The 16,657-nt window shown below is 38.9% G+C and overlaps 1 protein-coding gene across 1 annotated transcript in view; it reads right to left on the bottom strand.

The window, feature by feature from the left end:
- VAT1L (vesicle amine transport 1 like) overlaps nucleotides 1-16,657 on the bottom strand; it is a 49,967-nt gene that overhangs the window by 13,048 nt on the left and 20,262 nt on the right. The window contains exons 4-7 of the mRNA XM_026671989.2: nucleotides 15,778-15,920; nucleotides 9,281-9,384; nucleotides 8,713-8,768; nucleotides 7,085-7,279 (exon numbers count right to left, since the gene is read on the bottom strand). Of these exons, the coding sequence (XP_026527774.2) occupies nucleotides 7,085-7,279; nucleotides 8,713-8,768; nucleotides 9,281-9,384; nucleotides 15,778-15,920 (498 nt within the window). The remainder of the gene's footprint in view (nucleotides 1-7,084; nucleotides 7,280-8,712; nucleotides 8,769-9,280; nucleotides 9,385-15,777; nucleotides 15,921-16,657) is intronic.

Here is a 16,657-nt window from a genome sequence, read left to right as displayed (position 1 = left end):
GGTTCTGTCATTTCAGATATCTAGATGCCAAATCCTTTGCTTTGGTTCAGTCAGAATTTTATCAAATCACAAAGCATGTTGTACTGAGAAGGTAAGGCTGCAATATGCCAAATCATCAGTAATTTGCTTTAAGGCAGAAAATAATCTAACTAGCAAGATGAGAGGAACTAAGGAAGCTTCCTAGTAGACCTGCTTTCAGCCAGAATTTAAGATATCAGACGCTTAATTGGTGCCTAAGGGAAATGCAGCCTAATTCTAAATATGTTTGAGCATTAGAAGTTGATTAAGGAACTCCTAGTAAGATTTTCAAGAATTGTGATTGGATTATTTCTAAACTTGGAGATTCCTCATAACATACAACTGAGCATCACAGAGCACCAAACTCCAAAATTCAGCTTTAACAAGTTTAAAGGGAAGATAATTATTACCTGGGGCACAATTATTATCAAATTGATTGGTAAATTTAATTATTGCAAAGGATGGGTTTGGAGGCTTTTCCGAGAAGCTCTCTTGTTTGAGTAGGCAGGTAGGATGATATCAGCTTCCCTGGTATTCAAAAACAAGCAGTAATATTTTAAATTGGACTCCCTCCCCCAATTTAAAATACCCTTGCTGATAGATTAGCATTTGGCTTAGCATTCGAATATGGAATGCTATTTTCTGTGCTATTTCATCAATCAATGACATTAAATTCCACCTTGGGTACACAATTCCACTGGCAAGAATAAAAGAACAATCTGATCATAATGTGTTACATTCTTGTGGAAATTAAAGTGTAGATACACTGTGATAGTGGTGGAATTACAGTGACAAGAAACGAAAACCCTTTCTCTAAATCTAAACCTCTTTAAACATTCTCCCAAAGGCTTGTTCAGATTTGAGAGTAAAAGCAACAGAGGGGTCTGGAAACTAACGAAAATCTATCTGTCTGTCTTTCTGTATATCTATCTATCTATCTATCTATCTATCTATCTATCTATCTATCTATCTATCTATCTATCTATCTATCTAATACTTATATATGTATATATATATATAAGAAAGCAGCAACAACGGCTACAGCATCAGCATTTATCACTTCACAATCAAACCTCAAGAATTAAAATAAATTCTAAAAATAGCCTGAAAAAAAGGGGGAGAGGGGAATGCCCAGGAAATAACCAGAATGACCAAGGCAAGGATAGACTGTTAAATCTTCCATGGTTTGAAACTAGGATTGTTTTTGTGGGAAGAGAAATTCACATGTTTCCTTATTCACTACAAGCATGGTCTTTCAATGTATACTACATTTTTTTTCCCTGTCCATGTGATAGCTTCGATGATCCTGCTACACTGTAGTAAAAGCAACACTATTTGAAGTTTATTCTTCCTAATTTTTGATTTTGGAAAATGAGCACTTGGATCCTGGCTTATATCTGTCTCTCCTCAAAATGTTTTGTTCTTAAATTTGATTAGTAATCATTTAGAACTTGTCTTGAGTTGTGACTATTTAGAAATATTGTTTCTGCCAGATGGTATAGATGATCCCATCTCTCTATATTTTCATTTGTTTAGGAACAAAGCTCTTATAGTTAATTTCAAGTGAAGGAAACTGAGATAACCTCTGTCATGTTTAGCATCTAATTGACAGGTTGTTCCTAACATTCACCCTCAAACATGAGTTCTTATTGGTTGGTTCTAGGCTTACAAATCTTTCCTAGTTCTGCTATCTTGTCAGAATTTGTCAAAAATAATAATGATAAATTGATGGGCTCATTAAAAATTCAGTTTACTATTAGCATTGATTCCTTCTGCTGTGCTGGAAGAAAATAAGAAAGGTAGTACTGATCCATCATCTAAATTTATTAGTAGACTTTGAACATCCAGGGTTTATTTAATAGTGAAACCAGAAAAGAAAAATGGTTTCACATTGCAAAGCAAATGACAAAATGGAATGCCAGCACATCGCTCTCCTTGGAATTTTTCCCACTGATAGATTGATCTGGATGACAAAGGAAATGTTGTCATGGAAATATCAAGCATGAATCTAGGGTACATTTTATTAGTTTAGCAGCAAACCTTAGGGGAGAAAAAGTCTCAATTAACAAAATCAGTTTTCTATTTCTAAAATTTAGTTTGACAACGTGAACTTTACCATAACAAAGCAACCAACATATTGATTTAATACCCATCCATACATAATTGATATAAGTGGGTATAGTTATTAGGTTTTATTTCCCATGGATACCTGTGATATTTGTTCACACAGTCAATTGTCAGTAAAAACACCTCATAACGGAACAGTCATGATATTGTATGAGGCCAGAACTTAGAAGGCAGAGAGAACAATCAATAAGGAAAGTAGTAGACTCAAAATCCCTAAGTGAAATCTTCACTTACAAGACTGGCTTTGAGATAAAGTAGAATCTCTCTCATCAGAAAGTTTCTTGCTTAGCAGTACCATCTGGGAATCTAAGACAAAACACTTGAAAGTACCTTCAACTTGATTGAACCTTAGAGGAGAATTCAGCAGAAGATTTCAAACGTCCATAATGGCCTCAGTTGGAGGAAAAACTCTCTGGGCCCAAGTATTCAGCTCCTAATGATCTGTCCAGGGTCCTGAAAGCTCATTCTCTCTCAATGCTTTTTCTTAACTACGTATTTGAATCTTCACAGGAAATACTTTGCGTGACTTCTCTGCTTTGGCATTTGGGAATTTGGGTTGAAAACTGGATGCTGTTCACTCTGCATTGCAGATTTCTTTTTTATATATATGTATGTATGTATGTATGTATGTATGTATGTATGTATGTATTTGTTTTCTTAAGTTTTCGTGGGTACTTACATGTACGGTATTCAGCTTGTTTCGGGTATTTTCCCATGTCATTATAGTTGTGCTTTTAAAGTTGTTGCAACATTTCGGCAGAATCTCATCTGCCATCATCAGGCTTCTGTATTGTGTTCATCTGTGAGTCAGACTTTCACAGCCGTTTCAGTTTTAAATTTGGGGCTAGCCTACTGCTGTGCCAGAATGGTTTTTTCTTCATCCTGATTGGTTGGGAGTCTTGGTCTGTTTTTATTGGTCTTGGAGTTTGCTGTGTTCTGCTTGATTGGTGTTTCTAATATCTTCTGTCTGTTTTGTGGCTTTTTTTTTTTGTCTTGATTGGCTGGCAACATTGTGTTTCCTGTATTGGAGGCTTTTAGTGCGGCTTGGCTCAAAGTAAATGGACGGCTATCATTTATTAGGAAGCTAGGTTTCATCTGGGTGAACACATGAAAGCCACAGGTCATAGCATCGACTTGAATGGCACCAAAACCCTAGCCGCTATAGAAAACCCCAGCCACAGAATTATCAGAGAAGTCATAGAGATAGAAAAAAGACCTGAAAGCATGAATAGAAGAGATGACTCCACCAGACTGTCAATTATCTGGAAGCTTGCACTCACAAACAAAAAAAATCTCCACACCACAAGCCTGGCAAACACCTGGGCACAAACAGACTCCCCCTGATACCTCCAGCTCAAACACACCCCAACCAGGCACCCAGATGAAACCTAGCTTCCTAATAAATGAAATGTCCAAGAGGAACATTCGAAGTCAGAGATGGGGGCTGACAAATGACCAGCCAGTGTGAGCTTCAGAAATGCTGATAAAGCAGACAGCTCCAGTGCCACCATTTGGATAGCTGCGTCAGCCAGAAAAGGAGGCAGGGCAAAAGAGCAGACACAGCTGCCATCTGAACATGAGGGCATGGAATTACTGCCCCCATCCAATGCAAGTTTGGTGGGCTGTGAAGAGAATAGAGCAAAGAGGCTCTGCAAGATCACTCATACAGAAAGAGTCTCACTTCACTATTATTATTGTTGTTGTTATTATTATTACAGTTTACAGTTTATTACATTACTAGCTCAATACCCATGCTTCGCTACGAAACTATGTAGTTGGGCTTAGTTTTGGGGGAGGAAAATGAGGGAAAAAATGCTGCCTCTGCCTATCAGCATCCATCTATTCATCTGGCTAGTGTCCTGTCAGTGTGTGAGAGAGTTGAGGGCTGTTTGGAAACTGAAACAGTATTAGCTGTGTGAGCAAGGAGACAGCAAGGAGCCTGGGCATGGCTGAGCTCAACTGTTCTGTACTAAAGCTGTTTGGTGCTGTGAAACTAAAACTGAAACTGAAACTCCTCTCCTCTGCTTGTGTTTTACATTTGGAACAGATTTCTTTTCAGGTGGGGAGCATGTTAATAATAATATAGGAAATACTAATGCTCTGATGGTCATTTCAAAAAATCCTTTCTTAGTGAGCACCTAGAAGCCAAGAGGAACATACGTGCCAAATTTCAAGTGTGTAGGCTTTATGGTTTTGGACATTTGTGATGATGCGTGAGTGGTATTTCACTTTTATATATAGAGATTACAGTTTATTACAGACCAGACAACAGAACAAATAAAAACAGTAAATATACAATTAAAAATTCTATTATAAAATAATAAATAACTAAAATCTATGATAAAACCCAATCTGTCAATTATACATGGTCTAACTATACTAAAATTACAATCCATAAACTGTGCGGCCCGTTGTCAGTTTAATACTAAAAGGGAAAGGAATAAGCAATGTGCAGGGTTTGCCACATTTGATATCTAACATAATTATGGTGGATTAGACACGTGTTTTCAACGAATCCCCAGTGCTCCTGTGCAGAATCTAGCCACCTATGCTATAGTTACGGACTGTTCATCCTTAAGCAGACCCCGGAGATAAGCAGTGTCAGAATAGCCAGGATAACTAGCAATTATTGGCAGAATATATATATTTCCCTAATCTCTGAGTAAAAGTAACATCGAAGGAGTATGTGGCCTACCGTCTCCACCATCTCACCCTACTAAACATCTGCCTCTATTAAAATGGAACAGAAGCCTCTATTAAAATTAAAATCTGCCTCTATTAAAATGGAACACAAGCTTTCGAGTGACAACAACTTCCAATTAATTCCCACTCTGTCTGCCTTGACTTGTGATCACACAAATACACTCTGACTTTGAACCTGAAATGGCTGACAAATTTGCTACAAGATTCTACCAGACTCTACCTGACTACTTTCCCGCTTTGCCTCTTTGATTTGGAATCCTTAAGTCAAACTTGTTGAACTTTGGGAAGGAACTTGTCTCTATACTGCAAGTGATGTCTTGGCAAGCCTCATTTAGTAAAGAGAACAAAGCCACCCCTTTGTGTATTGTGTGGTTGTCCTGGGACAGAACAGATACAACAGGAACTCTGCCTTTATAGTAGCAGGCAAAATTATTCTATGTTAGTCACTAGGGAGGAAATGGAAGTTTCTGCCTTCCTAAGCATCTGTGTTTGTTTGTTTGTTTGTTTGTTTGTTTGTACTTCTGCCAAACATGGAGTTGGATAGTTCCTATCCATACAGCTGATGTGCCTTGATGGTTTTATTTTATCTTGCTTTATTATTTTACTTTATTTTCTGCGATGTAACCTCTGAGGCTTTTAGATTCAAATGATGAAATGACAACATCACCCTTAATACGGCAACTTGGGAAAAACCTCGGACTGATAATTGAAAAACAAACGTGTATCTTAGGGAGGAAAGGAAAAGACAAGGGTAATTATAAGGTTTGATGTGTTTTTTAATTCCCCCACCAGATGACAGTGAGTAGGCTTGATGAATGAGCTAAACTCTAGTTTTGAACAGACTGTATTTATGTACTTCTCAACGCTAATGTCAGAGTGATAGGAGAGACAGCTGCCAAATGGTATGAAGTGTTTCCAAACAAATGGAAGAACGTTGCTTTATAAAATAACATGACACCATTTACAATATAAGTGTAAGAATATATATGGTTCTTTAGGTTTCACTCTATTTCCCATTTCTCAACTTTCTTTTGTGCCATGCCTACTTTTCTTATGTTTTTCTTTACAACCTGCACTAAAACTCATACATGTTTTCTTGAAGGCTTATTCCAATAAATCCTAGTTTAATATATCTTTCATATTAGGGCAGTAGGCCTGATAGCCCCAGGGGATGGGTGAACTTATGAGGTGGCTCCCTTATTATTCACATCTATTATTCCCTTTTCTTGTGTCTCTTTTATATTTTCTCATTTTTAAAAAATAATTATGTAATGGTTTTAACTAATGATTATCTTATTCATCGCCTGATTTTACTGTACGCAGCCCAGAATCACTTTCTGTGAGATAGTCAAAGATATAAATTTGATTAATAAACAAATAAATAAGTAAATAAACAAATAAACAAATATTTTCATTATGGCACATAACAAGCATGGTATGCTTAGAGGTCCATTCTCTTTAATTCCCTTCAAGATACTAACCTTTTTTCTAGCTAAGTCCTCAGTTGTTGTTTTTTTAGTCCACTTTTCTTCTTCTTCTTTTTGACCCATATTCAGCCTGAGTCCTTATCTCTCTGAAGTATTGTCCTTGTAGCTTTCTTCCTACCTGTTTTTCCTCCTGTCTATCTGATGCTCTTCAGGTGTGCTAGACCAATGTTTCCTAACCTGGGCAAATTTCAGGTGTGTGAACTAACTCCGATAATTCGCTAACCATCATGGCCACTGCTGAGTGATCTGGGAATTAAAGTCAATGCATATGGAAGTTGTTCAGGTTGGAAAACTCTGTGCCAGACAAAGCACCCCATTTTTAACCAGCATGGATGGCTGTTGTACTTGTTCAACACTCTGTGAAAAGGCTGCCATGTCTACAAGCATTGCCTATAAGCTTTTTGAGACAATAAGCTAGAAAATCCTTTGAAAGAAACAACAGACAGCAAAGTACACATGACTGGAAAGCATTCAAGTTCTTTTTTTAATAGGAACACTGCCAATGTTTAAATAAGCTACACTGAGTATGCTAATAATTAACACACTAGAACATAAAACCAGGAAATGGGATCCTTGCTTTTCTCATCTTTGTGTTACATTTTAAAAATACAAACTTAGAAAATCCCAGTGCTCCCAATATGTTATTTGAAGTATGCAGATGAAATGTCCATGACCTATTTTAATAATGCATTGTTTAAAAAACAAACCAAAATAAACATATCAGAGAAGGAAAAAAGTTAAGACCTTACCTCTTCCAGTGCCCACAGTGAATCAACCACTGGTTTGATCTTCTTCTCATTGTAAAGTTTTAGGAGATTGTCCATTACTTTAGTGACAAGGCTACTTCGGCCCTGTTTGAAAAGCAGGTTCAACAGAGAAAATCCAGCCATGACTTTGTTTTCTTCGTAAAGTTTGATAGGGTTTACTTTCTCCACTTGCCACCACTAAGGGCACACAAATTGCAACAAGATTAGAACCAAGGTATTCCACTTGTATATTCCACTGGAAATGCATGATGTACCTCAAAATCACTCACTCACTCAGAAGATAAGAGGCCAGAGAAGCTGGAGTAGGGACTTCAATACTTCAACATACTGGAGGATCTCAAAATAAAAAGGTATGAAACAAAGGTCGATCCAGATGAACCACTAAGATATAGGCCTCAGCCTTTTACTCTCAAGATGTACTACCTTACTCTCCCAATCTTCACATAAAAAGAACAACTTTTCCTTCTCAAATCTAGGTTAGGAGAAACCTGAATGGGTTTACACATTGCCATAAGCCAGAATTTAAATAAAATGAACAAGACACCATGGCTTGGTTGATATATCACCCTAGACCATACATAACGGAAACCACAATGGATAAGTCTGTAATAACACACTAAGCCAAAAATAAAAACTAGAATAGATAGCCAGTGTGAACCTAGTAAGGATGTTCAGAGATCATCCTTCCATCCATCCATCCATTTTGTGACAATGTACTTTGATTCATTTTTTTTTTTATTTTTTTAGCCAATGAAATCAAAGCCATAGTAGGATGAACACTTTTGATTTTACTTTAGCCCACCAACCCTTTCAAAGCTCCCAGAAAGGATGGTCAAATTGTTTAAGTTTTTCTTTTTACATTTTTGGAATTTGTTGTGAGATTAAAAACAAACTGTAGAGATTTAAGGCACCCTTTCACAACTTAATCCTTCCCCACCATTGCAGATCTCAAATTTTCTCCACTTTTGAAATGTGGCTGTGCCACAAAACATAAAAGAGCTAGCAACTATACACTTCTGAATTAATAACATATTTGAATTCAGCCATTATGCCCAGCCAAACAGGTTGTGACTCACTGAGACTTGTGAATGAAGCATATAGGGTTATTCAACAATCAATATTAAAATACACAAGGGTGCGTTGTGATGTATAAACTAAGTGAAAGTTTGCTGTCTTAATATGGATTTGGGATCTGAACACCTACTCAGATCTGTGGACCAATTCTGTGCATTGGTGATGATGGGCTTGTGATTCAAGGCTTGGACTGTTCTAAATGATCTTGTCTCAAAATTCCACCTGTTTCTAACCTGGGTTCTATAACAGTGGATTTCAACAATCATCCGGTGGCTTTTTGATTCATGTCTAGCTGGAAATGTATTTAAGCAGCAACTCCTTGTCATGTCTTTATAGGTACAAAGAAGAAACTAATAAACTTAATGAAACATTCATACCTCTGCTGTGGATAATGCCTAGTTTGGACCTGAATCTGCAAATGATGAGTCATGCTGTTAAAGGGAGAGGGGGGGATAAAACTGCAGGGAAAAGCAGAGAGACTTGGAGCACAGCACATGCAAATAAGCTCTAACAAAGCCAGAGGGCCTTATACTTACTGATTTTGCAAAGCTGAAGAAACTTTTGGTTTCCCCAGTAACCATGTTTGATGAGCCTAGAAAACAGTGAAGAGGGAGGGAAGCAGCAGAAGAAAACATGAGCACAGAAGTAGATTATTTATATGTCACAAGGATAAATCGGAGACTATTGATATCCTGTGTCAAAATCACAATACAAAATCTCCATTCTCCATAAGGGGCATCTTGTCTACTGTTGGGGTTTAATTCTACTCTCGTGTTGGGCTCTTAATGATGCCATCAGAAGGAGAAAACTCCAACTATCTTTCACCGAATAACCTTCTTGGCAACTTGAGAACATGCATAGGACCTCAAGTCATATGAAAACATACAGCCTGGATGGCCAGCATAGTTTAATTGGTCCTATCTATCTTTCACATTCCTTCTCTTCTATTTCTGCCTCCTGCCGTTAAGGTGCTTCTTGGCTGATATCTGAAATGATAACTGAATTTTTCATGCAACCACACATTAGAAATCAACCCAAACAGCTACAATGGAATTGTGACTCTTGAGAAGTTCAGGATTTATTTGGCTTTTGAATTTTACTCACCATATAAAATGTAAGTCCCAAGTGGTTTGAGTAGACTGAGGCCTTTACCAGTATTTTCACCACAAAGGCAGTCCAGGACAATGTCAACACCGTCTGCAGAGATCCTACAAAGCACAGAAACACTGTGAAGATACTTGCTACCCAATGCCATCATCACTTCAAACAATCAGTAAACAGGATATGTTATGGGTCGACTACCTGTGTATCAGGTGGTAGGCTGGGGAAGTGAAGACCCAAATCCACAAATACTGAATCTACAAGATCTCTTTAGAATTCCCATTATGTTATTCAAACAATAGCCTCCCTAGACATTCCACTTTAGCCACTGTTTGAATGGATCCTTTCTCCTCAAGTATTGGTCTACCCCAGAGAGGTCTTCAAACTTGACAGCTTTAAGACTTGCGGACTTCAATTCCCAGAATTCCTCCTCCAGTCATGTTAGCTCATGAATTCTGGGAGTTGAAGTCCACAAGTCTTAAACTTGCCAAGTTTGAAGACCCTTGGTCTACCCATCACTCAAATTTGCTCTATTTTTAAAAAGTGGGTAGAACTGCTCTGGGCTACTCCTCCATTCTTTAATTAAATGTGTAGAAAGCTATCAGCCCAACAGGCTAAGAAACCATTATCATGGAAGTCAGGACTTCTTACAGCTATTATAACAGAATCTTCAGCATCTGAATGTGCCCTTCCCCATCTTTATGTCAACTAGGGAAGGGCCAGATCTACACATGAAGCTTCAGTTAAAGCTAAACAGCTTATGCACAGGAATCTTTTCAATTAACGGTCATGGAATGCAAGGAAAATTGGACTTAACCTACTTGCAGCTACGTAGGGATTCTAGGTTGAGCTCTCTTTTAACTCTGACTCAAGACTCTGCCACGCCTTCTCCCCCAAGAAGCTTTTCTGAGGCATTTTCCCAAATTACTTTCTTGAAATGGAGTCAAGTCCTGTGTGATGACCCGGGGCGTGGCACAAAGGCAACACAGTCAAATAAGCAAGAAGTGTCCCTTTAATACCTCCAACTTTGCCCCCAATGTCCAGGTTACCTTCGGCTGGAGAATAAAGCTCTCCCAGGAACAGTCTTTAAGTGGAGGAAATTCAGTCCGAAAACAAAGTACATACAAACTGTAAATAAAAATCCACACAAACCATGCTACAGTAATTAACTTGACAGGGCAGGGGAAGGAATTGCAGACTTGAAAGCCCAGCAAAACACACACAGTTGGGAAGACTTCAGGAACCCAGATAAGCCTCAACGATACCAGATAATTCACAATTTGCTCCCACAACTTTGCTGTGCACAGCTTCCCTTTTTAAATACTGTGTTCCCAGTTGCAGCTAAAGAAGGGAATCAGGGCCCTTTTCTCCCCCGTAAGTCATGCAACTCACATTGCTCCCTCCTCTGTTCCTCCCTGCGTGCCCTAGGATGAAAAGGGGATGGGCCTGGTTCTTCCTCTGAATTCCCTCCCCCTTGCTCTACCTCTCCCCTGTTCTGCCCAGCCGGACTTTGCCCTTCCCCAGTTTCTTCCACAGCCAACAGAGCCACATTCTTACTCCCTATCAGCTGCTTGGCCTCCCCCCACTGAATCAGATTCCGACAGGGGCATGACATCCTGTTTATCTGTCCATTCCCTTGATAGTGGCTCTTCCTATCTTTCAAGGCCATTCCTGGTGTGCTCTACAAAGTCTTTGTGGCAGGTGAGAAAGATCATGCATAAAGGTCAACTATTAAAATATTTGGAGTGATCCATGGCTCTCTGCAGAGATAAGAATAGCAGTCCAGCAAGTAGAATGATTTGGCCGACCTTGCTGATATTCAAAGGCAATGCAATGTCAAATGTACTTAGTGCTGAATGTTCAAATCAAAGAGCTGCAGCTAGACTGGAGGGTATTTTTAACAGTTAGAAGAAAACAAAGACAGCCTACTTCTTTCCTGTTGCCAAGAAAATTACAGAAAGCTTTATCTATGAAGTCACCAGGAGCTGCCTTAAATTCAAAGATGAAGTTTACTACTGTTGACACTGCCCCCTTGTGCACAGGGATACTTTTATCCGCCCTCATGATCAAGAATTCTTTCCTATACTTTTTATAGGGCATTTTATTGTTAAAAACCGACACGTCAGAGTTGTTCACTTTTTTTTAAATCTTGCAATCAATTAAAATGAAAATGCAGACCATCTACAGTATTTAGAAAATGGAGAACATGCTTCTCTATATGTAGAGGTGAAGAAGAAACAAAACTCACTCTCTGTTTCAGCACTGAGAGGATTCAAAAATTTTTTTACTACCGGTTCTGTGGGTGTGGCTTGGTGGGCATGGCAGGGGAAGGATAGTGCAAAATCTCCATTCCCTCCCCACCCCACTAACCTGCTTTACAGTTCCGTTCTCCAGTGCAGGGCAACCAAAGGAGACCCAGCCAATCAGTTGGTACTCAATGGGAGGCGGAGAATAGATGGGGGCGGGACCAGTCAGAGGTGGTATTTGCCGGTTCTCTGAACTACTCAAAATTTCTGCTACCAGTTTTCCAGAACTGGTCAGAACCTGCTGCTTTTGATACTCTCTGCTCTGCTTTTGATGCTCTCCTTTTATTCATTCTGAACTTTCTTCCCCCCGCACACACACCTGCTTTTTATCTTCCCTGCCCTTAGCTAAAAAAGGAACAGTTTCTATAAGAAGTTGGAATATCTTTGTAGACTTTCTTAAAAATTAAGCCAAGGACCCCATAGAAATAGGTTGCAGACAACATATGTTTTGGAGGATCCATGGAAGAGAATGCTAGGTAAAATGCTTTCTGTATGAGAGTAAATTCACATTATTATTTCAAGTTTCATTGTGAGCTTCCTTAGAGCTACACGTGCACAGAAAGATCAGAAACAAATGCGCAATGTGAAGCCAACTTGTACATTCCCCAAAAGCAAATTCCATGTGGTAGATTGAAGTCTACATCTTTCAGCCTTAAAATCTCTCACAATTAGTCCCAACGGATGCAGTTGGTAGGCGATGAAATCCAAAGAATCTGGGTGGCACCAGGTTGCCAGGTTTCTGCCTTAAATTAACCAAATCTGTGAAAACCTGGCCTTCAATCATTCTCTGCACAGAATATATGCATCACCCTCTACAGCAGTTGTTAAAAGATTGTTTCAATGGCTCACTTCAATTAAATAATTATGAAAATCACTGGTGCACTCATTAGGGATAATTGTACTCCACGGAGTCTGAAGGGCATAAGGTACACCAAGTAACTTCTAAATCCCAAGACCAGCTTTTATCGCCTGACAATTATTGTCTAAAATTGGTTAATAGCAGTTATGAGGATATAGGTTAAATTTACTGACCTAGATTATGAACCTTTTTTCTTTTCTTTTCTAGAAACAGGAAGAGCAGTGGGCATCTGATGACAGAGAAAGCGATGGAATTATATTACAGGTAAATTGTTTGCTAGGATTAGGATGTTATCTGGCCATACTAAGCTATAGAAAATGTTTTATAAAGCTCATTTTAATTCTGCACTTCCCTAAAAAAAGTAATCCAATTGCTAGTCAACATGTTTCACAGTACAGTCTGTATTTTTAAAAGGATGGTGGAATTTCAGGGTTCAGCCACATTAGTGGAACAAAATTTTGAAAGTATCCTTTAAGGAAGAAAGTTACGGATCAAAAGGTACAGGTAAAACAGACAAAAGACCCAAGCAATGTGTCTTGCTTTCCATACTGAGTAAAAAATAGAATAGAATAGAACTGGAAGGGACCTTGCAGGTCTTCTAGTCCAGCCCTCTGCTCAAGCAGGAGAACCTATACCAGTGATGGCTAACCTTTTCAGCTTGGTGTGTCGAAAATCGGGAAAAAGTGTAGCCTTCCTCGGGTCGTGTGTCACTTCAAGAAATATCAATAATTTGGACTGGGCTGGGGTGATCACACAGGGCTGTGAAACTCGTCTCCCTGGTCTCAGGGCTGCAGATGCAGGATGTGGGGATCGGAAGGCCACCTTACAGGGCTGTGAACCTCATGGATCTCCTTTCCTCCTGTAGCGTTCCTGAGGTAATGAAACTGACAAACCTCAGTTTATGGCAGTTAAAACTGGTTCTCTGCTGCAAAGATCTCGCGGCAGTGGTGACACCACGCCTCCACGCAACAAGCAGGGAGCAGGGGTTGGAGCAGAGCACAGGCAGCCTCTAAATGTGCAGGTTTTCCCCACACCAACAGGCGTGTCAGTCAAAGTGCCTTGGCGTGTCACGAGTGACACGCGTGTCATAGGTTAGCCATCACTGACCTATACCATCTCAGACAAGTGACTGACTAGATTCTTCTTAAAAAATATCCAGTGATGGAACAGCCAAGATTTCTGAAGGCAAGCCGGGGCAGGTGAGAGGGCCCAACAGCTGATCGTTGGAGTGAACCGGTTTGCTCACAGATGATCGTTGGAGCTACCGGTTTGCCTGAACTGGGTCGAACTGTAGAATGCAACTATTGGTCCTTACTGTTAGAAAGTTTCTCCTGAATTCCAGGTTGCTTCTCTCTTTCATCAGTTTCCAACCATTATTTCTTGTCCTGCCCTCTGGTGCTTTGTAGAATAATTTGACCCCATCTTCTTTGTGGCAGCCGCTCAAATACTGGAATGCTGCTATCATGTCACCCCTAATTCTTCTTTTCTTTAGACTAGCCAGACCCACAATCTTCAGCCGTTCTTCATATGGGAAGATGGGATTCTAAACATTATCATCTGGATACTTCTAAAACAGAAGGAATTATTTTTGCAATCCTGTGATCTGTACAGTGGGGCCTCTCTGATGAGAGCAACTTGCAGAGGAGCTCATGCTATTGTGATCCCTTTGTTTTGGCATCAAACGTCTTACAAATCCTTTTATTTCCAATTTCACGCTCTACATCCAAAATGGTAACAATGACAAGAAGCAAAAGTATCAGCAAGCTTGGAGAAGAAGGAAAACCCATCTTTCAGAAGGACAGCGTGGAGATTGCTAAAGGCAGGAAAACCCTAAAACAGCTCACTGAAAACGGAGGTTCTTGCAAAGCATGGTCTGTTTGTTAAAGAAAAGCAGAATGTCAATGAGCAGATTCTGTAAGTATGACACCCAGGGTGCTAATAATTGGGACCAATTTTTGCTATAATCTTCAGTTTATAGTTCTTCAACTTCAGGTTTCAGTTCTTGATACTTTGTGATCTTCTCCAAGTCTTTATCTCCTACTATCTCCTACTATCTTCACCTCAATTATCCACACTTCCTTGTTCTCATATCTGGTGTGTTATGAGCCAAGACTTTCATCATCATTGTTACTATTTTTTTGCCTGTGCCCTGTGCAATTGTTGAAGAGTGCTACCTAAGAGCATTTCTTTTGATCACTTTTCTTTTACAAAAGCCTGCTGACTAACCTCTCTTTAAAAAACAAAACAAAAGAAAAATGAAACCAGAAGAAAGGCGTAGGGGGAAGCCAAACCTTTTCTTTTGCATCTATAACTTACATAATAAGTACATAATTGTACATAATGAGTACATAATACTATATTTGCTCTTCTAGAGAATAAATGATGCTCTAATAAGAAAGTAAGTGCTACTCATAACCTGCTCCCGGATTTCAGTTTCTATCCACTTACACTGTGAGGCAGAATAATAAGGAACAAAGAAAGGAAAATGTCCATATTGTTGGGTTATATTGCAGATTCTATTGCACAATGTTATGATTTTCCACTGTTTTTGTCGAGTAAGCTATTACCCTGATTAAGTACACACAATGCGGCTAAGGTACAACTGACAACGTTTGAGGATGGGGAGAAGAATGAGAAAATGAGCAGTACAATGCAACCACAGCCTTTTTAATATACACAGGTAGTCCTCAAGCGATGACCACAATCGAGCCCAAAATTATGTTGCTAAGTGAAACATTTGTTAAGTGAATTTGCCCTATTTTATTGATCTTTCTTGCAATGGTTGTTAAGTGAATCACAACATTTGTTAAGTTATTAACACAGTTGTTAAGTGAAGGAATCCAGATTTCCTATTGACTTTGCTTGTCAGATAAAAATAGATTTAGGGAGAGCTTTTTCCCCCCAGACCTGGATTCCCTGAATACTATCTCCATATACGTAAAAGAGAGATTCAGTAAAGCCACATATATTGTAAATGTGACAAACCTATTGGAGACCTCATAACGTTTCATTTCCCATTGATAATTGGTCACATCACTGTTATCTAGAAATACAATCTAGGACAGTGGGTATCAAAATGGCGGCCTGCAGGCTGGATATGTCACACAGACCACGCCCACCTCAGATCCATGAAGGGGAAAAAATGTCACAATACATCACATGATGGCATGAGTTTGACACCCGTGAAGAAGATTGTGAGACTCTTTCATCTTTTACTCTAAGAGACCATTTACAATAGGACAATAAAAATATTTTTGAAAATTAACTTACTTGTCACCTCCATTAACTTCTTACAGTTCTCATTAAACAAGTAAAATGCAAACTCACTCACTTACTTTTTAACTTCTTGGACATAATCCATGTTTCGGTCAAACAGGTACGTCACAGACTCTTTGATGGCCTCATGCTTGAAAGAAGAAGCCGTTCCAAAGACAGTAACATTGGGAACTGTTGAGCAGAGTTGAGCAATAGCTTGTCCCTATAAAGGCATTTGAAAATTAGTTGCACGGATATATCAAATGTGTTTACCATTCATTGCTGGTTCTCTTAATTGGCTGTCTGCCAACAAGTGACCTGAAAATACATTCATTTATTTATTTACCTACTGCTCAAAATCAATGTTATGTTATGCAATATTATGTCACCATTAGGCAATCTTATGTTAGCACTGCTTGATGTTTTTGAACTCCTCCACCCTCAAAATTACCGGTACTTGTAAACTGTGTTTAAATAAGAGAAATTTTGACAAGTAGTATATTATTGTAATATATACGTAGTATTAAAAATAGGGTAGGGGCAGACTTAGGAGAACACAGTTGCTTCTAATACATGGTCGGTGGATGAAAGAACCTCATATTGCCACTCAGCCACATGTAACCACTGGTTAAGATGTTGTGTTTGTAGTTGTATGATTTGCCAAAGGTGACAACAGTTATTTGACTTTAGATGATCTTATGAAAGTTAATAAGTCAGATCAGACTAAAAGCTGGATGGAGAACTTCCAAGAAGTTCTAGGGGCTATGATCTACGATGGGAAATTGAAATAAAAATTCATCATGAAGGAAACTGTACCTCAATTCCAAGTGATGGCCAAGCCAATATATATTTCACCAGAGTACAAAGGTTTCTCATAAAATCATCTCATTGTAGATATGAATTTTTATTTTAATGAAGAGAATCAATTGGATGGCTTCCTCATTTTTCAGGCCTTCAAAT

This window comes from Notechis scutatus, chromosome 9 (assembly GCF_049901735.1).
Source record: "Notechis scutatus isolate UNSWTSFEM ecotype Mainland chromosome 9, rNotScu1.2, whole genome shotgun sequence".
Taxonomy (NCBI): Eukaryota; Metazoa; Chordata; class Lepidosauria; order Squamata; family Elapidae; genus Notechis; species Notechis scutatus.
Note: the sequence above shows the minus strand (reverse complement) of the source record. Positions and strands in the feature narration are given on the sequence as shown.